We start from the raw sequence: 15,039 nt of genomic DNA on the forward strand, positions 1-15,039 counted from the left end.
TGCGGAAAACGAAAACTGTCTTGTCTCCAAGGGGTTAATCTTTTTGACTATTTCTAAGCTAAATCATTATTTTATTTCACCTTTTAATTTCAGACAGTGATTATTTCAAGTCCCAGGCGCTGAAAAACGCAGAGGAGGCTTTTAGGATACACCAGGCACAGGTAAGGCTCCTCCTGGGAAGTAGTGTCGTAATTTTTTTTTTTTTGTAAGTTTTATAAAACAAAAAAGTGACTTCTGTTGTAGGGAATGTAATTCAACACAATTACAGCTCTAAAAACAGTTCTGCCCATGTAGTATATATGTAAGGATACAATCAATTCCTATCTCTTGTAAACTAGAAGAATTCATAATGTGTATTACTGACCCCGGACAACTGATCGTCGGGGGAGATGTTGATTGGACATGTCCAATTTTGGACTGCTGATCACTTGGAGATAAGCTACCGGCAGAGTTGTCTGTTTGCTGGTGACTTTCTTATAGAGAACTCCGTAGAGAGAAAGCTCTTTTGTATGGGAGAGACCGCTGTCATCAAACAGCCCACTAATGTACCGTATATGGCCGACTTCATTCTACTCTGTTTTCTAAATAAATAGCCATGCTGAATGTCAAAGTTGCTCGAGATTACTGTTAAATAGGACATCTCACAGCATTTCTCATGCTGAACTGGACATAATGTGTAATAATGGCTGCAATATGGATCAAAACGTGTTTTTTTTCTTTTTAATTTTGCCTCTCTGTTGCACAGATATTAGTGATCAAAGTATTTGGCACCAAATAAGTTAACTTTTGTTACATCCAAGTGGGTGTTATCAGAGTTTTCATTGGGGCGTGTACAAATTTGTGCAACCCTTTTTCACACAATTCTGACACTAGCAACTTGATAAATCTCCCTCTGATAGTCTGGATGGATCATTGATAAATAATGCTGCAAAATCGAAGACTATCCGCCATGTCTGGAAGGTTGTGCTGCTCGACATTTGAGATTATGACAACGCAGTGCAACATCACATCTAATAATTTCATATGCTGCCTCATTGCTACCATCTGTGACACAGCGGCGAAAATTTCAGAAGGTGTTAATTTTCACAACGATTCAAATGATATAGACTTAACTGCAAGTCGCATACGACTGTGATTAATCTGTGAGTTGTTTTTTTTTGTACTGCGAAAATCACAGTGCTAAAATACGGCACAACAGCAAATTATTGACATTGCAAAAATGTCTTGGATCATTTGACAATTGCTGTCGTGTGACACTTGTTGGCACTGGCCCTGCCTCGGCTCTGGCCATGCCTCGGCTCTGGCCCTTCCTCTGCTCTGGCCCTTCCTCTGCTCTGGCCCTTCCTCGGCTCTGGCCATGCCTCGGCTCTGGCCCTTCCTCTGCTCTGGCCCTTCCTCTGCTCTGGCCCTGGCCCTGCCTTGGCTATGGCCTTTCCTCGGCTGTGGCCTTTCCTCTGCTTTGGCTCTGGCCCTTCCTCTGCTGTGGCCCTTCCTCTGCTCTGGCCCTTCCTCTGCTCTGGCTGTGTCCCTTGCTCTGCTCTGGCCCTTCCTCGGCTCTGGCTCTGGCCCTGGCCCTGCCCCTGCCTCGGCTCTGGCTTTAGCCCTGACCCAGCTCTGGCCCTAAACTTAGTTGGTCCCTCAGATCTCATCTAATTTATGTGGACCTGTTGTGTAGATTTGCACCATTAAGTCTATGGGTTTGCTGGTTACAACTGGTTCTTTCTCACACCATTACCACATAAGACACCTGTGATAGCACAAGTAAAGCTCAGAGCTCAGCTTTTTTCAATTTAGCACTCTCATTTTTTTCTGATTCTGCAGGTTCATGCTGTGCAGTGCATGTCATGTGTTTTTCTTTTGTTGGCAATATTTTATATCTAGTAATTTCTGTTTTGTTTTTTTTTTTTCATTAGAAAAGGTCCTTTGATGAAGATGCCAGAGAAAGCAGATTAGCTGCATTTCGTGTGGCCAACAAATCCGAAACTGGCTTTGGAGAAAGTTACAGTCTGGCTAACCCCTCTATAAGGGCAGGAGAGGATATTCCGCAGCCCACCATATTCAATGGAAAACTCAAAGGGTACCAGCTTAAAGGCATGAATTGGCTGGCCAACCTTTATGAACAGGTAACACAGTAAAAAAAAAAAAATAAAACAAAATAAAGTCTCATCATGGACCAATTCTGTATAGGTTTGCAACATAAATATTTTGTTGGTCTGAGTACCAATGTTTTCTGGCCATGGAACTTCATTTATAAGCGTGTCCGGCGATGTGTCACGTATTGGACGGCTTACTGCAGTTTTGATAGAATCCTTGTTTTCACTGAGATAGATGCAGCAGTGCTATGATTGCTGAGCTATGTATAACCCCGCCCACAGCTCTGATAGGCAGATTCCTATGTACATTGTCATCAAGCTGCCAATCAGTGATGGGAGCAGGGTTACACAACTTAACTGGTCTGCCTAGCTTTCGACACCTAGTCGAGCAGTGATAATCACCTGCTGATAAAACATTACTTTTAATAAAACTACTGAGAGCTGCTTAGCAAGTCACATATCGCTGGAATCGGTCTGTGCCCCTACGTTATACCACTATCAGATTAAATAGATTAAGTAGTAGTTTCTGAGCCCATTCCATAGACACAATGAAGAATGTACTAGTACGTACTAGTATAGCCTAGTCTATCTTGGAATGGGAGTTAATCTTGAGAGCATCCACCCTGAATTGTTGCAGCTTCCAGCCACTGCACAATAACTGTATGCAGTCTCCTTTTATTTACATCTCAGACACCGATCTGTTCTTTTACTCCCTTTTTATTTCATCCTACTGTGAGAATAATCGGAGATCACCTCAATGCCTGTCTCCATTTACAGTTACTTTTGTCGTCCCACAAGCCTGATACTGACTGCTGTGCCAAACTGGTTTCTCCAAATTTATTTGTCCATTTTAAACATTTTGTGTCATGTGTGATTTTATTTATTTATTTTTTGCTGAAAAAAAATCTGGGTGAACGTTCACTAAAGTGCGGTGGTTCTGTAATTTGTACCTAAGGTTGTAGAATAATTGTTTTCTGCCAACACATACTAAATAGGTTTTACTAAAATATTTATTGTATTCCTGTAGGTAAATTATCAGATATCTACCAGTGGTTATAAGCGATCAACTATCTACTTGATAGTGAATAGTTGTTATATTGGTGTCTGCTCGGCAGCTGGGACTGGTTTCTTCAGTGCCATAGATTTGACCAGACACACCATTCCTCTTAGCAGTGCGCTATTGGGGAACAAGGTTATCCATAGGGCAAAGGTAATTATGTCACAATGCCTTTAGCACCTAATCTGAGAGAAATGTAATGTACTGTAAAAATAGATAGACCCTGATTCCAGCGATGTGTCACTTACTGGCCTGCTTGCTGTAGTTTTTGATCAAATCACAATTTTATCAGCAGATTATCATTATAGGACTAGTAGACCTGCTTAGTAGTCCTCCACATTCATGGGTTCTTTATAACCCTGCAACCACCACTGATTGACTGCTTTCTGTCTGTGTCCAGTGTACACATAAATCTTCCAATCGGTGTGGGCAGGGTTATACAGAGCTCTGCATTTAGAGAACTGCTAGATGAACAGTAGATAAAACAGGGCTTTTTAAAATCAAAATTGCAGCAAGCAGCCCAGTAAGTGACACATTGCTGGAATCGGGAACTCTAACTCTACATCATGCTGCTCTCACATGGAGTAGGGAAAACCCGCTGACAGATTCCATTTAAATGGCTAAATTATAAAGAATAACTAAGTTTTTTTTTAATGAGTTGATTTTTTGATATGCATTTTAGGGTATTAATGGCATCCTAGCTGACGAAATGGGCCTGGGAAAAACTGTCCAGAGCATAGCTCTACTAGCACATCTTGCAGAGGTAAGTGTGATCTTTTTCTTTCTGAAGTTAAGATGTACAAAAAAAATTATAATTTTCAATGTACCGTACTTTGCAGTTTATAAGACGCTCCGGATTATAAAAATAGGTAAAAAAAACTTTTTTAATAAAATGGTGGTGCTCCTTATAATGCACTCATCTTATTGCTTACTGGGGGTTGGCTGCGTTGAAGCGGGGTCCCAGGGTCGCTGCTAATAATATTAGAGCAAACAGATTGTGGGTGGATATGGCAATGTTTTGAATTTTTTGTTTATTTTTTCATAATATGTCTCGAAAGACCTCATAAATGAACTATAGGTGTAGTGCAGCGGTTGCACACTTATGCAGTGAGGAGGCAGTGACTCACAAAGTTCAAACACAAAGCTCCTTTAATGTGTTTCTTCACAGCATTAAATGTCCAAATTCACACAAGTGCATATAATCTCAGTGCATAGTATTAGTGTCCATTGCCCTGCACTACAGGGCATCCTTTCGTTTACAGTCACTAAACACACTGGACTTCCCTTTGACCAGTAGCCGTAGGCGACTATCGCCGTGTCAATGTCTCTTACTCATAGCATTACATAGTACACAATATCCTTTAGACTACAGTCACTAAACACGCTAGACTTCCCTTTGACCAGTTTCCGTGGGCGACTGCACCGCCAAGATGATAGTAAATGACTCTTTACTCACAGCCGTACACAGTCCATGATATCCTCTGGATTACAGCCGGATACCATATCCACATGTTTGCAGCTATTAAACACGCTCGTCCTCCTTCGGACACAGTAGAGTCTACCTCCGAGACCAATCACTGTGGACGGCAGCACCACTGTGTACGCTGTGGGTGCCAGGCCTATTGGCTCCGCTCTGACCTGTGTCTCTTCACACAGACAAAGCTTCTGCAGAGCCTCTGCTCTGCACTCTAACCTACACCAAACTGAAACTGGCCCTGACACACCCAAACCCTTTCCTGCAGGGCTTTTAACAAAGGAACCTGTGGCCTTCAGCCACATGGAAAACCCGGACCTGGAATGAAACGGACAGCAGTCTGTTTCACAACACAACATCCCAGAGCAGGTTTTCGCTACATCTGCCTTGGACACTAGTATGTACAAGGCTAGCACTTAGTTTATTTTTAGTCTGCATTGCAGTCGCAGCTACGCCCATGACTGCCATGCACTCCTATGGCCTTCATATGCCTCCATGCACATTCTGGGGAGAATACACAGTGACCCCTACTTGTGACATCGGTCACTGCTTCACCATTGCAATCATAGCTACGCCTGCAACTGCAAAGCCCCCTCATGACCTCAATATGCCTCCGTGCGCACCCCGGAGAGAACAAACCGTGACCCCCTACCTGTAACACCGGTTCCTGTCTCACATAGGATACAATGAACGAACTAAACAAATGAACACCTTTCCATATACAGCTCAGCAGGCAAGGAGTTCACGAAAAGCTGTTTATATGTACGGCACTGTGATGATGCCAATGCAGAAGCAGCCTTGGTGCCATCAGCTGAGGGGGTCAACTTTACATTAGAACTGACACACCCCGATGCAATACCCAAGATCATTGCCAACACTTATTGTGGCCGTTTAACTCTTTACGTGCTACGGTCACCAGCGAATCCTGATGGTTGTGAACGAAAGGAGGCTTACACACTGTAAAAAAAACAAAACACATTTTAGCATTGATTCTTATGGAGAGACTCTTCATATGAACTTAACTCAGTGATTGGCTAGCTGTAAAGCACGCTGTTGAAGTGATGTCATCACTGTAGTCAAAAAACACCAGGTTCGAAGCAGCAGGGAGCTGGCATTGGACCCAGGTAGGCGAAGTTACCTACCGAGTATATTTTATGTACTTTACACAGTTCGGGGGTCCTCTTAACTTAAGGGGATTCTTTACGATCAGTTATCTTGCAGGTTTTCTTCACTGTACCACACAAAAATTGAGGGGGGAAAAAAGCAATCAAAAATTGTTCTGGCACGAGTACAAATTTCAGCTCATCCCTGACATTGTCTTACGGGGGGAAAATTAATTTAAAGTTTTAGCTCTCAAAATATGTAAAACCCACTCCCCTTCCAACACCTCAAAAACCTTATAACCCTGGCATTGCTCTAATCGTACTGAACTGAAGAACAAAATTCCCTTTTCTTTATTGCCTTATTGGGGGACACAGAATACCATGGGTGTATGCTGCTGCTGATAGGAGGCTGACACTATGCAAAACAAGAAAATTAGCTCCTCCCCGGCAGTATACACCCACCGACAGGCACCAAGCACCTCAGTTTGTGCTTAGTGTCTGTAGGAGGAGGAACCGGGATCTCCCCAGATCCGCAGTTAACTTTTTTCCCTTAGGTTTTCTAGTAGAACGTTTTTAATTCTTTGTCTTTTGTCTTTCAGATTCAAGTCTGGAAACAGGGTGTAAGTTTCACCCTGCTTTCCCATATCAGGCGGCTGAGCGAGCAGTGTGGCGTACCCCACATCGCAACTCTCAGTACCGCTGGCAGGACTTTTTCCCTATCACCTTCTGGTGCTATGGGTTGTGGACAGGTGGCTGGTCCTTGCCAAATCCCCCTCCTCACCCCTCTCTCGGGACAGGGCTGAGAGGAAGACGGCGATCGCAAGTAGTGCATCCTCCTCATCCAACAAGAGGTTAACGCCGTCTTCTGCAGGATGCGGGTACAGAGGACATTTCCCAGCGGCTTGCCTTATGCTCGTGGGCCCCTGTGATCATCCTCTTCAGGGACGTCAGGTAAGTGCCTGTACGATCCCTCCAGCCCCGCAGTGTTACCAGAGAACCATCGGCAGTAACATCTACAGGCTTCCCTGTTTGAATCTCCCGCCTCTCTCCCCTGCCTGCCGCGCACCGCTCTCATCAGCCATGCGCCTTCCTATCTATATTCAGGGGGGCACAGAACAATTCACAGCCTGGGCAGGGATTTCAAGGGAATCTGCGGGCATTGTACCTTAATATCGGCGTTTTTATTGTCCCGAGTAGTTATCAGGCATCGGGCTGCGGTGGCATCAGTTTCACTTTCACTTTCGTTTCAGCTGCTTTCAGCGCACTTTCTCCTCCTGAGCGCGCTTTCCTGCGCGCCTTTCCTATCCTATCACAGGGCTCCTTTCTCTTTTGCCTAGCCAGCCCCTTTCTCCCCGCGCCCTCCTCGCTGCCCTTATCCAATCGCGGCTCAGCTACTAAGCTCCGCCCGCCGCTTCCTCTATACAGTAGTTCCTGGTCATCTTTTCTCTTCCTGTGTTGCGTGGGGGACACTTCGGCTTTCTCTGCTCGCCTGAATCTCGGTAGGCTCTGCGGCTCAAAATAGCTCCTCTCCGCATTTTTTCTCCCTAACTCGTCTGGCCATTCAGCGCAGGTTACTTATGCCCAACCCTTCAAGGGGTCTCCGCTTCAGGCCCACAGCTACCCACTACGCTTGTGCGCGCTGTAATAAGACGTGGGCTTCAGGTCAGTCATCCCCCTTCTGTCCGTCCTGCAGACCTTCCATTATGTCTGCCTCTCAGGAGCACACTGAGTCCCGGGATGAGGATACTCCACCTCCCCCAGAGTGGGCCGTGGTAATGTCTGACTTGACTAAAGTTTCTCAGTCTCTGATCCACGTCTTAGAACGATTGCCTCAGCTAGCTACAGCCACCTGCGCACCGACCGCCTCTCAAGGTGAGTCGTCTGCACCTGACCGCGACCTTCAGAGGGAAAGATCGGGCAGGAGTTCTAGGCGATGACTCCCAATCGGGGTCTAGTTCAGACGCCGACATCGCATCTAAAACACGGGACATGGTCGATAGTCTCATTTCGGCTATCTCCCAAACCCTTAAAATTAAGCAAGATAAAGCGCCCCCTCAGGAAGGCTCTGTGCTCTTTAAACGAGCAAGGCCCTCATCTCGAACTTTTCCCAATCACAAAGAGTTCGAGTCTACCTTGTCCAAACACTGGGAGCGCCCTGAGCAACGTTACTCAGGCCGCAGGTATTTAGACGTGCTGTATCCCTTTGATGCGGACCTGCTCACAAAGTGGACCAAGACTCCCGAGGTGGATCCCCCAGTGTCACGGATAGCCTCAAAAACGGTTCTATCCCTTCCAGATGGGGCATCGCTTAAAGATCCTACTGACAGGCAGATTAAATCTCTGGCTAAGTCAATCTTTGAGGCATCCAGCGCCTCCCTCTGTCCTATTTTCGCATCCGCCTAGGTGGTGAAAGTCATTTCCGCTTGGGCTAAAATTCTTCGCAAGGGCATCTTAGTGAGAGCTTCTCAAGACAAGTTAGCAGATCTGGCAGATCAGAATAACCATGCGGGTAAATACCTTTTGGCCGCCTCCTTGGACGCGGCCGGCTGCGTAGCTATGGCTAACAGCAACGTAGTCTCTATACGCCGAGTCCTTTGGCTAAAGTCGTGGAATGAGGATACTACTTCAAAAAAGTCGCTTACTAATCTGCCATTCCATGGCTCTAGGCTCTTTGGAGCCAAGCTGGATCAGATAATCTCCGATGCCACTGGTGGTAAAAGCACTTCTCTCCCCCAGTCTCGACCAAAATGCTTTTTTAACAGAAAGGGTTTTCGGCCGTTCAGGTCTTTTCGTCCCTTCTCTTCCACGGAAAGATCTGCTCAGCAAGATCGCTCTTCCACCACTAGGGAGCGGGAGCAGCAAAAAAAAACAAAAAAAACCTTCTTACAAACCCGCTCCCCGCTGGAGATCTAGAGGTCTTCAGGCGCCAGTTACGGCAGGTTTTCCTCCAAGTGACGGGTCACCCCCACCTGGAAGTTTTTCCAGGGTGGGAGGCAGACTTTCCCTTTTCGTCGATGCTTGGCTGTCCGCTGTCGACGACACTGGGGTCAGAAAAATCGTCGCATCCGGTTACAAGATCGAATTTGCTTCCCCCCCAAACAGACTGTTTTTCCTGTCTCGACCCCCGAGACAGCGGTCCCTGATTCCAGGGTTTCTTCAGGCCATTTCCTCCCATCTTTCCGCCGGAGTGATTGTTCCCGTCCCCCCAAACGAACGTGTTTCAGGGTTCTACTCAAATCTCTTCGTAGTCCCGAAGAAAGACGGCTCCCTTCGCCCAATTCTGGACCTCAAATTGCTCAATCGCCACGTGAAGATTCTTCATTTCAAAATGGAGTCCCTTCGGTCGGTGAGAGCCTCAATGGAACCCGGAGAATTCCTCTGCTCGGTGGACATATGGGATGCCTGTCTTCACATACCTGTTTGTTTGCAACATCAGAAATATCTTTGGTTGGTTTGCGATTCAGGAAAATCACTACCAGTTCACGGCTCTCCCCTTTGGCCTAGCCTCCGCTCCCCGTGTTTTCACGAAGGTGATGGCAACAGTCATGACCATCCTTCGCTCCAGGGGGATCCTCATCATCCCTTATCTGGATGATCTCTTGATCAAGGGCTCGTCCCGCCAAGACTGCCTTCAGAGTCTTCAGATAACCCTGGACACTCTCTGCCGTCTCGGATGGCTAGTCAACAAGGAGAAGTCCATTCTGATACCCACGCAGCGTCTGACTTTTCTGGGCATGGAATTCGACACGAACCTGGGCCGGGTGTTTCTTCCGAGGGAAAAATTTACGGCTCTTTCCAAGGGAATCAAAATCCTCAAACGGCCAGCGCCCATCCCCCTTCGGTCCTGCATGAAGGTTCTGGGGAAGATGGCAGCTTCCATGGAAGCAGTGCCCTTTGCACAATTTCATCTTTATCCCCTCCAGCTATGCCTTCTTTCAGCCTGGGACAAGTCCACGCTGTCCTTGGACCGTCCCATTCTCCTCCCTCTCAGAGTGAGGCAATCCCTGACTTGGTGGGCATTGCCAGTGTCAGTTCTACAAGAGAGGTCTTTCCTTCCGCTTCAGTGGCAAGTCATCACCACCGATGCCAGCCTTCTAGGCTGGGGAGCGGTGTTCCATCAGAAGACGGCTCAAGGCCGCTGGAATCCACAGGAGTCTCTTTTGCCTATCAATCTTCTGGAGATCAAAGCAATCTTCCTGGCCCTTCTTCGCTGGCAGCCTCTCCTCGTCGGCAAGCCAGTCCGCATTGTCGGACAACGCCACGGCTGTGGCGTACATAAACCACCAGGGGGGCACTCGCAGCAAGCAAGTAATGTCAGAAGTGGCCAAGATACTGCGCTGGGCGGAATGTTACGTTCCGGCAATCTCAGCCGTTCACATTCCAGGGGTGGAAAATTGGGCAGCCGACTTTGAGTCATCAAGGTCTAGCATCAGGCGAATGGGCTCTTCATCCCACAGTCTTCGATCAGATATGCCAGCGCTGGGGCTCACCGGATATCGATCTCATGGCATCTCGGATGAACCACAAAGTTCCGCACTTCGTAGCCAGGTCCAGGGACCCTCTAACCGTCACTTGCGACGCCCTAGTAATTCCGTGGTCCCAGTTCCGACTTCCTTATCTTTTCCGCCTCTTGCCTTGATCCCACAAGTGGTCAGAAAGATAAGATCGGAAGGCGTACCAGTTATTCTAGTGGCGCCAGACTGGCCGAGACATCCTTGGTACGCGGAGCTGGTGAACATGCTCGCGGACGTTCCCTGGAGGCTTCCAGACCGTCCGGATCTTCTCTTGCAAGGCCCCCTTTACCACGAGAATTCTCAGTCTCTGAGTTTAACGGCATGGCCATTGAGGCCGCAATTCTGAGAGAATCAGGTTTGTCTGACCAGGTGATTCAGACTATGATGAGAGCCAGAAAACCGGCCTCTTCCCGCATTTACCATAGTTACTGGAAGGTTTTTTTCTGTTGGTGTGACGATATCTTTCCAATGTCCTTTTCTATTTCTTCCATACTTGGGTTTCTCCAGTCTGGTTTAGAGGCGGGTCTGTCTATCAGTACCCTCAAGGGCCAGGTCTCCGCTCTATCTATCGTCTTCCAAAGAGAGCTCGCTTCCTTGTCGCAGGTTAAGACTTTTCTCCAAGGGGTCGCCCATGTGGCTCTCCCTCATCATTCGCCGATAGACCCGTGGGATCTGAATCTTGTCCTTAGTGCTCTTCAAAAGGCGCCGTTCGAGCCTATCCAGGACATTCCTTTATCCCTTCTCTCATGGAAGGTATCCTTCTTGATTGCCATTACATCCATCAGAAGAGTTTCTGAGTTGGCGGCCTTGTCATTTCGTTCCTTCACTTCTTCCGAAGGTGGTGTCCTCTTTCCACATCAATGAGGATATCGTTCTCCCATCTTTGTGTCCTGCTCCTTCTCACCCTCTTGAGAAGTCTCTCCACAAACTGGACGTAGTTAGAGCCTTGCGTGTCTATCTCGCCAGGACCTCTTCTTTTCGTCAGTCCGATTCTTTGCTGGTCATCTCTGAAGGTCGCCGGAAAGGGCTTCCGAATCCACGATCGCTCGCTGGATTCGTTCTACCATTCTGAAAGCTTACCGACTTCAGGAAAAACGGCCCCCTCCGGGAGTGAGAGCTCACTCCACCCGGGCTGTGGCGGCTTCGTGGGCCGTTCGTCACCAGGCTTCAGCTTTACAAATTTGCAAGGCCGCGACCTGGTCGTCCTTGCACACCTTTGTGAGGTTCTACAGGGTTCATACCCAGGCCTCGTCTGATGCAGTTGGTAGGAAGGTTCTGCAGGCGGCGGTGGCACACCGGCCGACCTAAGCCTTTCCTATTCTTTTGTTCCTTATTGCTGTTCCCGCCCTTGGGACTGCTTTGGAACGTCCCATGGTAATCTGTGTCCCCCAATAAGGCGATAAAGAAAGATGGATTTTTGGTTCTTACCGTAAAATCTCTTTCTTGGAGCCTTCATTGGGGGACACAGCACCCGCCCTGTTTAAGTTGTACCGTGTTGGGTCTTTGAAACCCTTGTTGGGTTAGTACATATGTTTAGCGTTTTCTCGTTGCTTCTCCTACTGCTTTCTCACCAACTGAGGTGCTTGGTGCCTGTCGGTGGGTGTATACTGCCTGGAGGAGCTAATTTTCTTGTTTTTGAAGGTTCCAAGAAAGAGATTTTACGGTAAGAACCAACAATCCATCTATTACTTTCACCGCGAGAGAGTGCACTGTCACTGTGCACATTGCGCAGTACTAACCCAGCCCCTGAAACGAACATCACCGATGATGCATAACATACAGGATCTTACTGCAATTGGGAATAAATAGTTTTACAAACTGTGAAGTCTATTTTCTCCTGTTATCTCTTGTGAAAATCAAAACTTTCAGGCTAAAGCGACATTTTTATGGAAAAAAATTCATCAATTTTAGGTTATATCCCAATGACATAACATTCTTTAAAGCAGCTGTGAAGTCAAAATGCTCAGCACATTTCTTGATGAATATCTTGAGGTGTAGTTTCCTAAATGTGGTCACTTGGGGGATGTTTCGCCTGCTTTGGCACCTTAGGGGCTCTGTAAATTCATCTGCTATCTTTTCCAGCCTGAATTTCACTCCAAAGAAATAGTGCTTCTTCCTTTCCAAGTACTGATGTGTCACCAAACAGTAGTTTCTGACCATCTATGGTGTATTGGCGTACTCAGGAGAAATTGCTTTACAAAGTCTGGGGCCATGTTCTCCTATTATTTCTTGTGATGCTGAAATATTTGGGGCTAAAAAAAGGTTTTAGTGGGAAAAAAGCCCCTCAATTTTTGTTTTCAGGTATTAATATTATAATCTTTGAAGCCCCTGTGGGTTCAAAATGCTTAGTACACCCCTAGATCAACTCCTTGACAGGTGTAGTTTCTGAAATGGGGTCACTTTTGTGGGTCTTCTGCTATTCTGGCACCTTCCAATTCATCATTTCCAACTAACATAAAGTACAATGTGTCATGAAGAAACTTTCTCTGTATCACTGGGATGTGTAGACGAGTTATTGCTACATACCCGGTCAGTTTCAGAAAATGGGTCTCTCGGAAGGTGAAGATAGGCTTTGATGGTGAGGGGCTAATTGTTTCTTTTTCTTTGTCCAGCGGGAGAACATCTGGGGTCCTTTTCTAATTATTTCACCTGCCTCGACATTGAACAACTGGCATCAAGAGTTTTCAAGATTTGTGCCACGGTTCAAGGTAAGGAAGATTTGTATAAAGTTTTAGCACTCGCTTTTGAAATTACTTTAATAAATTTACTACTAATCTTTTCCAAGTTTTCTGTCTGAAGACTCTTTTACGAAATGTGTGAAAGGGGTAAAAAGTTCCCTATTAGACTATATAGCCCATTGGAATCCGTCAGCAGATTTTTTGCTGTGGAGATTGAGAAGCATCATGATGTAGGGGCAGAGACCTTAATTCCAGCTATGTATTACTTACTAGGCTGCTTACTGCAGTTTTGATAAAATCCATGTTGTCTCTGCTGTAGAGGTAGCAGAGCTCAGAATGAATGTGAGTTGTGAGTATTCCCACCACCTGTGATTGACAGCTTCCTGTGTACATTGTTAGCAATTTGACCATCAATGGTGTCGACAGGGTTACTCATCTTAGCTGCCTGTCATGTGTCACCTAGTCTTGTAGTGATAATCTCCTGATGATAAAACACTGATTGTGTTAAAACTGCAGCAAGTGAAAGTAACACACTGCTAGAATCAGGCTCTCTGACCTTACATCATTCTGCTCTCAGATTAAAAGCAAAAACCTGCTGATAGACTCCATAAAAGTGATGAGTTCCCTCTTCTTTTAAAACTGCTAACTTTACTGGTTTGGAGGCAGTGAAGTCAGATCTTAGGACCCTGTAATGAAATCTGTGGCACCCACCACTGCCGTATATTGAAATGTTGCATGCAAATAAGGCCTTACACAAAACTTCTCTGCGACCTGCTTCAGCAACACTTTCAACCATCCCAGAAATCAGGCATTCAAGGACAGGCGCTACAATGCTACAACTTGTGGATAAGGAACAACTAATAATGTGAACAAGCCTCGACTACTCGAATTGTGGCATCAGCTATTAGACCTATTTGTGTGATTTTAAACCGCTGCTGCTTATTACATACTAGCTGTAACTCGACACAGTGGGGATTGGTTGGGAAAGGGGCTTGAGCTAACCGGGAGCAAGGTGCACCAAATTTTGGTAAAAAATAAAGGTTCTAAAAGTAAGCCAACCAAGAAGTGGTGGAAAGTTACACAAATGTGTCTGTAGATGCGCACAATTTATCATGAGCCATTGGGTTAATTTAAAGAGGTTGTCTTGGCTTTGGACGAAACGCGTCAGCTTTTATTAGTAGGTATGAAATGAGAGAAGCCAGATGAGTCTAGTCGGCCAATACTGGCCCACTCTCCTCAGGAAATCACGCTGTGACAATTCAGCCGTCTGCTTTCACATAGGGATTTTTGTCCTAAACCTGGACATCCCCTTTTCATTTAGGCCAAAGCGAGGGCTGTCTGAATAGAATCCTCCAGCATGCACTCGCAGACTGCTCTCCTCCAGCGTGCACTCACAGACTGCTCTCCTCCAGCGTGCACTCACAGACTGCTCTCCTCCAGCATGCACTCACAGACTGCTCTCCTCCAGTGTGCGCTCACGGACTGCTCTCCTCCAGTGTGCGCTCACGGACTGCTCTCCTCCAGCGTGCGCTCACGGACTGCTCTCCTCTAGCGTGCGCTCACGGACTGCTCTCCTCCAGCGTGCACTCACAGACTGCTCTCCTCCAGCATTCACTCGCAGACTGCTCTCCTCCAGCATGCACTCACAGACTGCTCTCCTCCAGCATGCACTCGCAGACTGCTCTCCTCCAGCGTGCACTCGCAGACTGCTCTCCTCCAGTGTGCACTCGCAGACTGCTCTCCTCCAGTGTGCACTCGCAGACTGCTCTCCTCCAGCATGCACTCACAGACTGCTCTCGTCCAGCGTGCGCTCACAGACTGCTCTCCTCCAGCGTGCGCTCACAGACTGCTCTCCTCCAGCGTGCGCTCACACACTGCTCTCCTCCAGCGTGCGCTCACGGACTGCTCTCCTCCAGCGTGCGCTCACGGACTGCTCTCCTCCAATGTGCGCTCACAGACTGCTCTCCTCCAGCGGTGCGCGAGTGGTTGTTGGGTGTGTTACTATATACAGTAATATATTTGCACCAACTCTGCTCATTGTCAATTCAGAACCAATTCCCATTAGCACCTTTCTGATATCTGCTCTACTTGTACAGCGCATGGATGGAGTGGGGCGCGGG

The 15,039-nt window shown here is 47.0% G+C and overlaps 1 protein-coding gene across 2 annotated transcripts in view; it reads left to right on the plus strand.

Moving 5' to 3' along the window:
- The window catches only part of INO80 (INO80 complex ATPase subunit), a 145,133-nt gene that overhangs the window by 44,282 nt on the left and 85,812 nt on the right, over positions 1 to 15,039 (plus strand). For both annotated transcript variants that reach the window (XM_073566672.1, XM_073566671.1), the window contains 4 exons: positions 94 to 161; positions 1,914 to 2,123; positions 3,833 to 3,913; positions 12,854 to 12,949. In XM_073566672.1, the coding sequence (XP_073422773.1) occupies positions 94 to 161; positions 1,914 to 2,123; positions 3,833 to 3,913; positions 12,854 to 12,949 (455 nt within the window). The remainder of the gene's footprint in view (positions 1 to 93; positions 162 to 1,913; positions 2,124 to 3,832; positions 3,914 to 12,853; positions 12,950 to 15,039) is intronic.

Source organism: Dendrobates tinctorius, unplaced genomic scaffold, assembly GCF_039654945.1.
Source record: "Dendrobates tinctorius isolate UK_male_01 unplaced genomic scaffold, ASM3965494v1 ptg000019l, whole genome shotgun sequence".
Classification (NCBI taxonomy): Eukaryota; Metazoa; Chordata; class Amphibia; order Anura; family Dendrobatidae; genus Dendrobates; species Dendrobates tinctorius.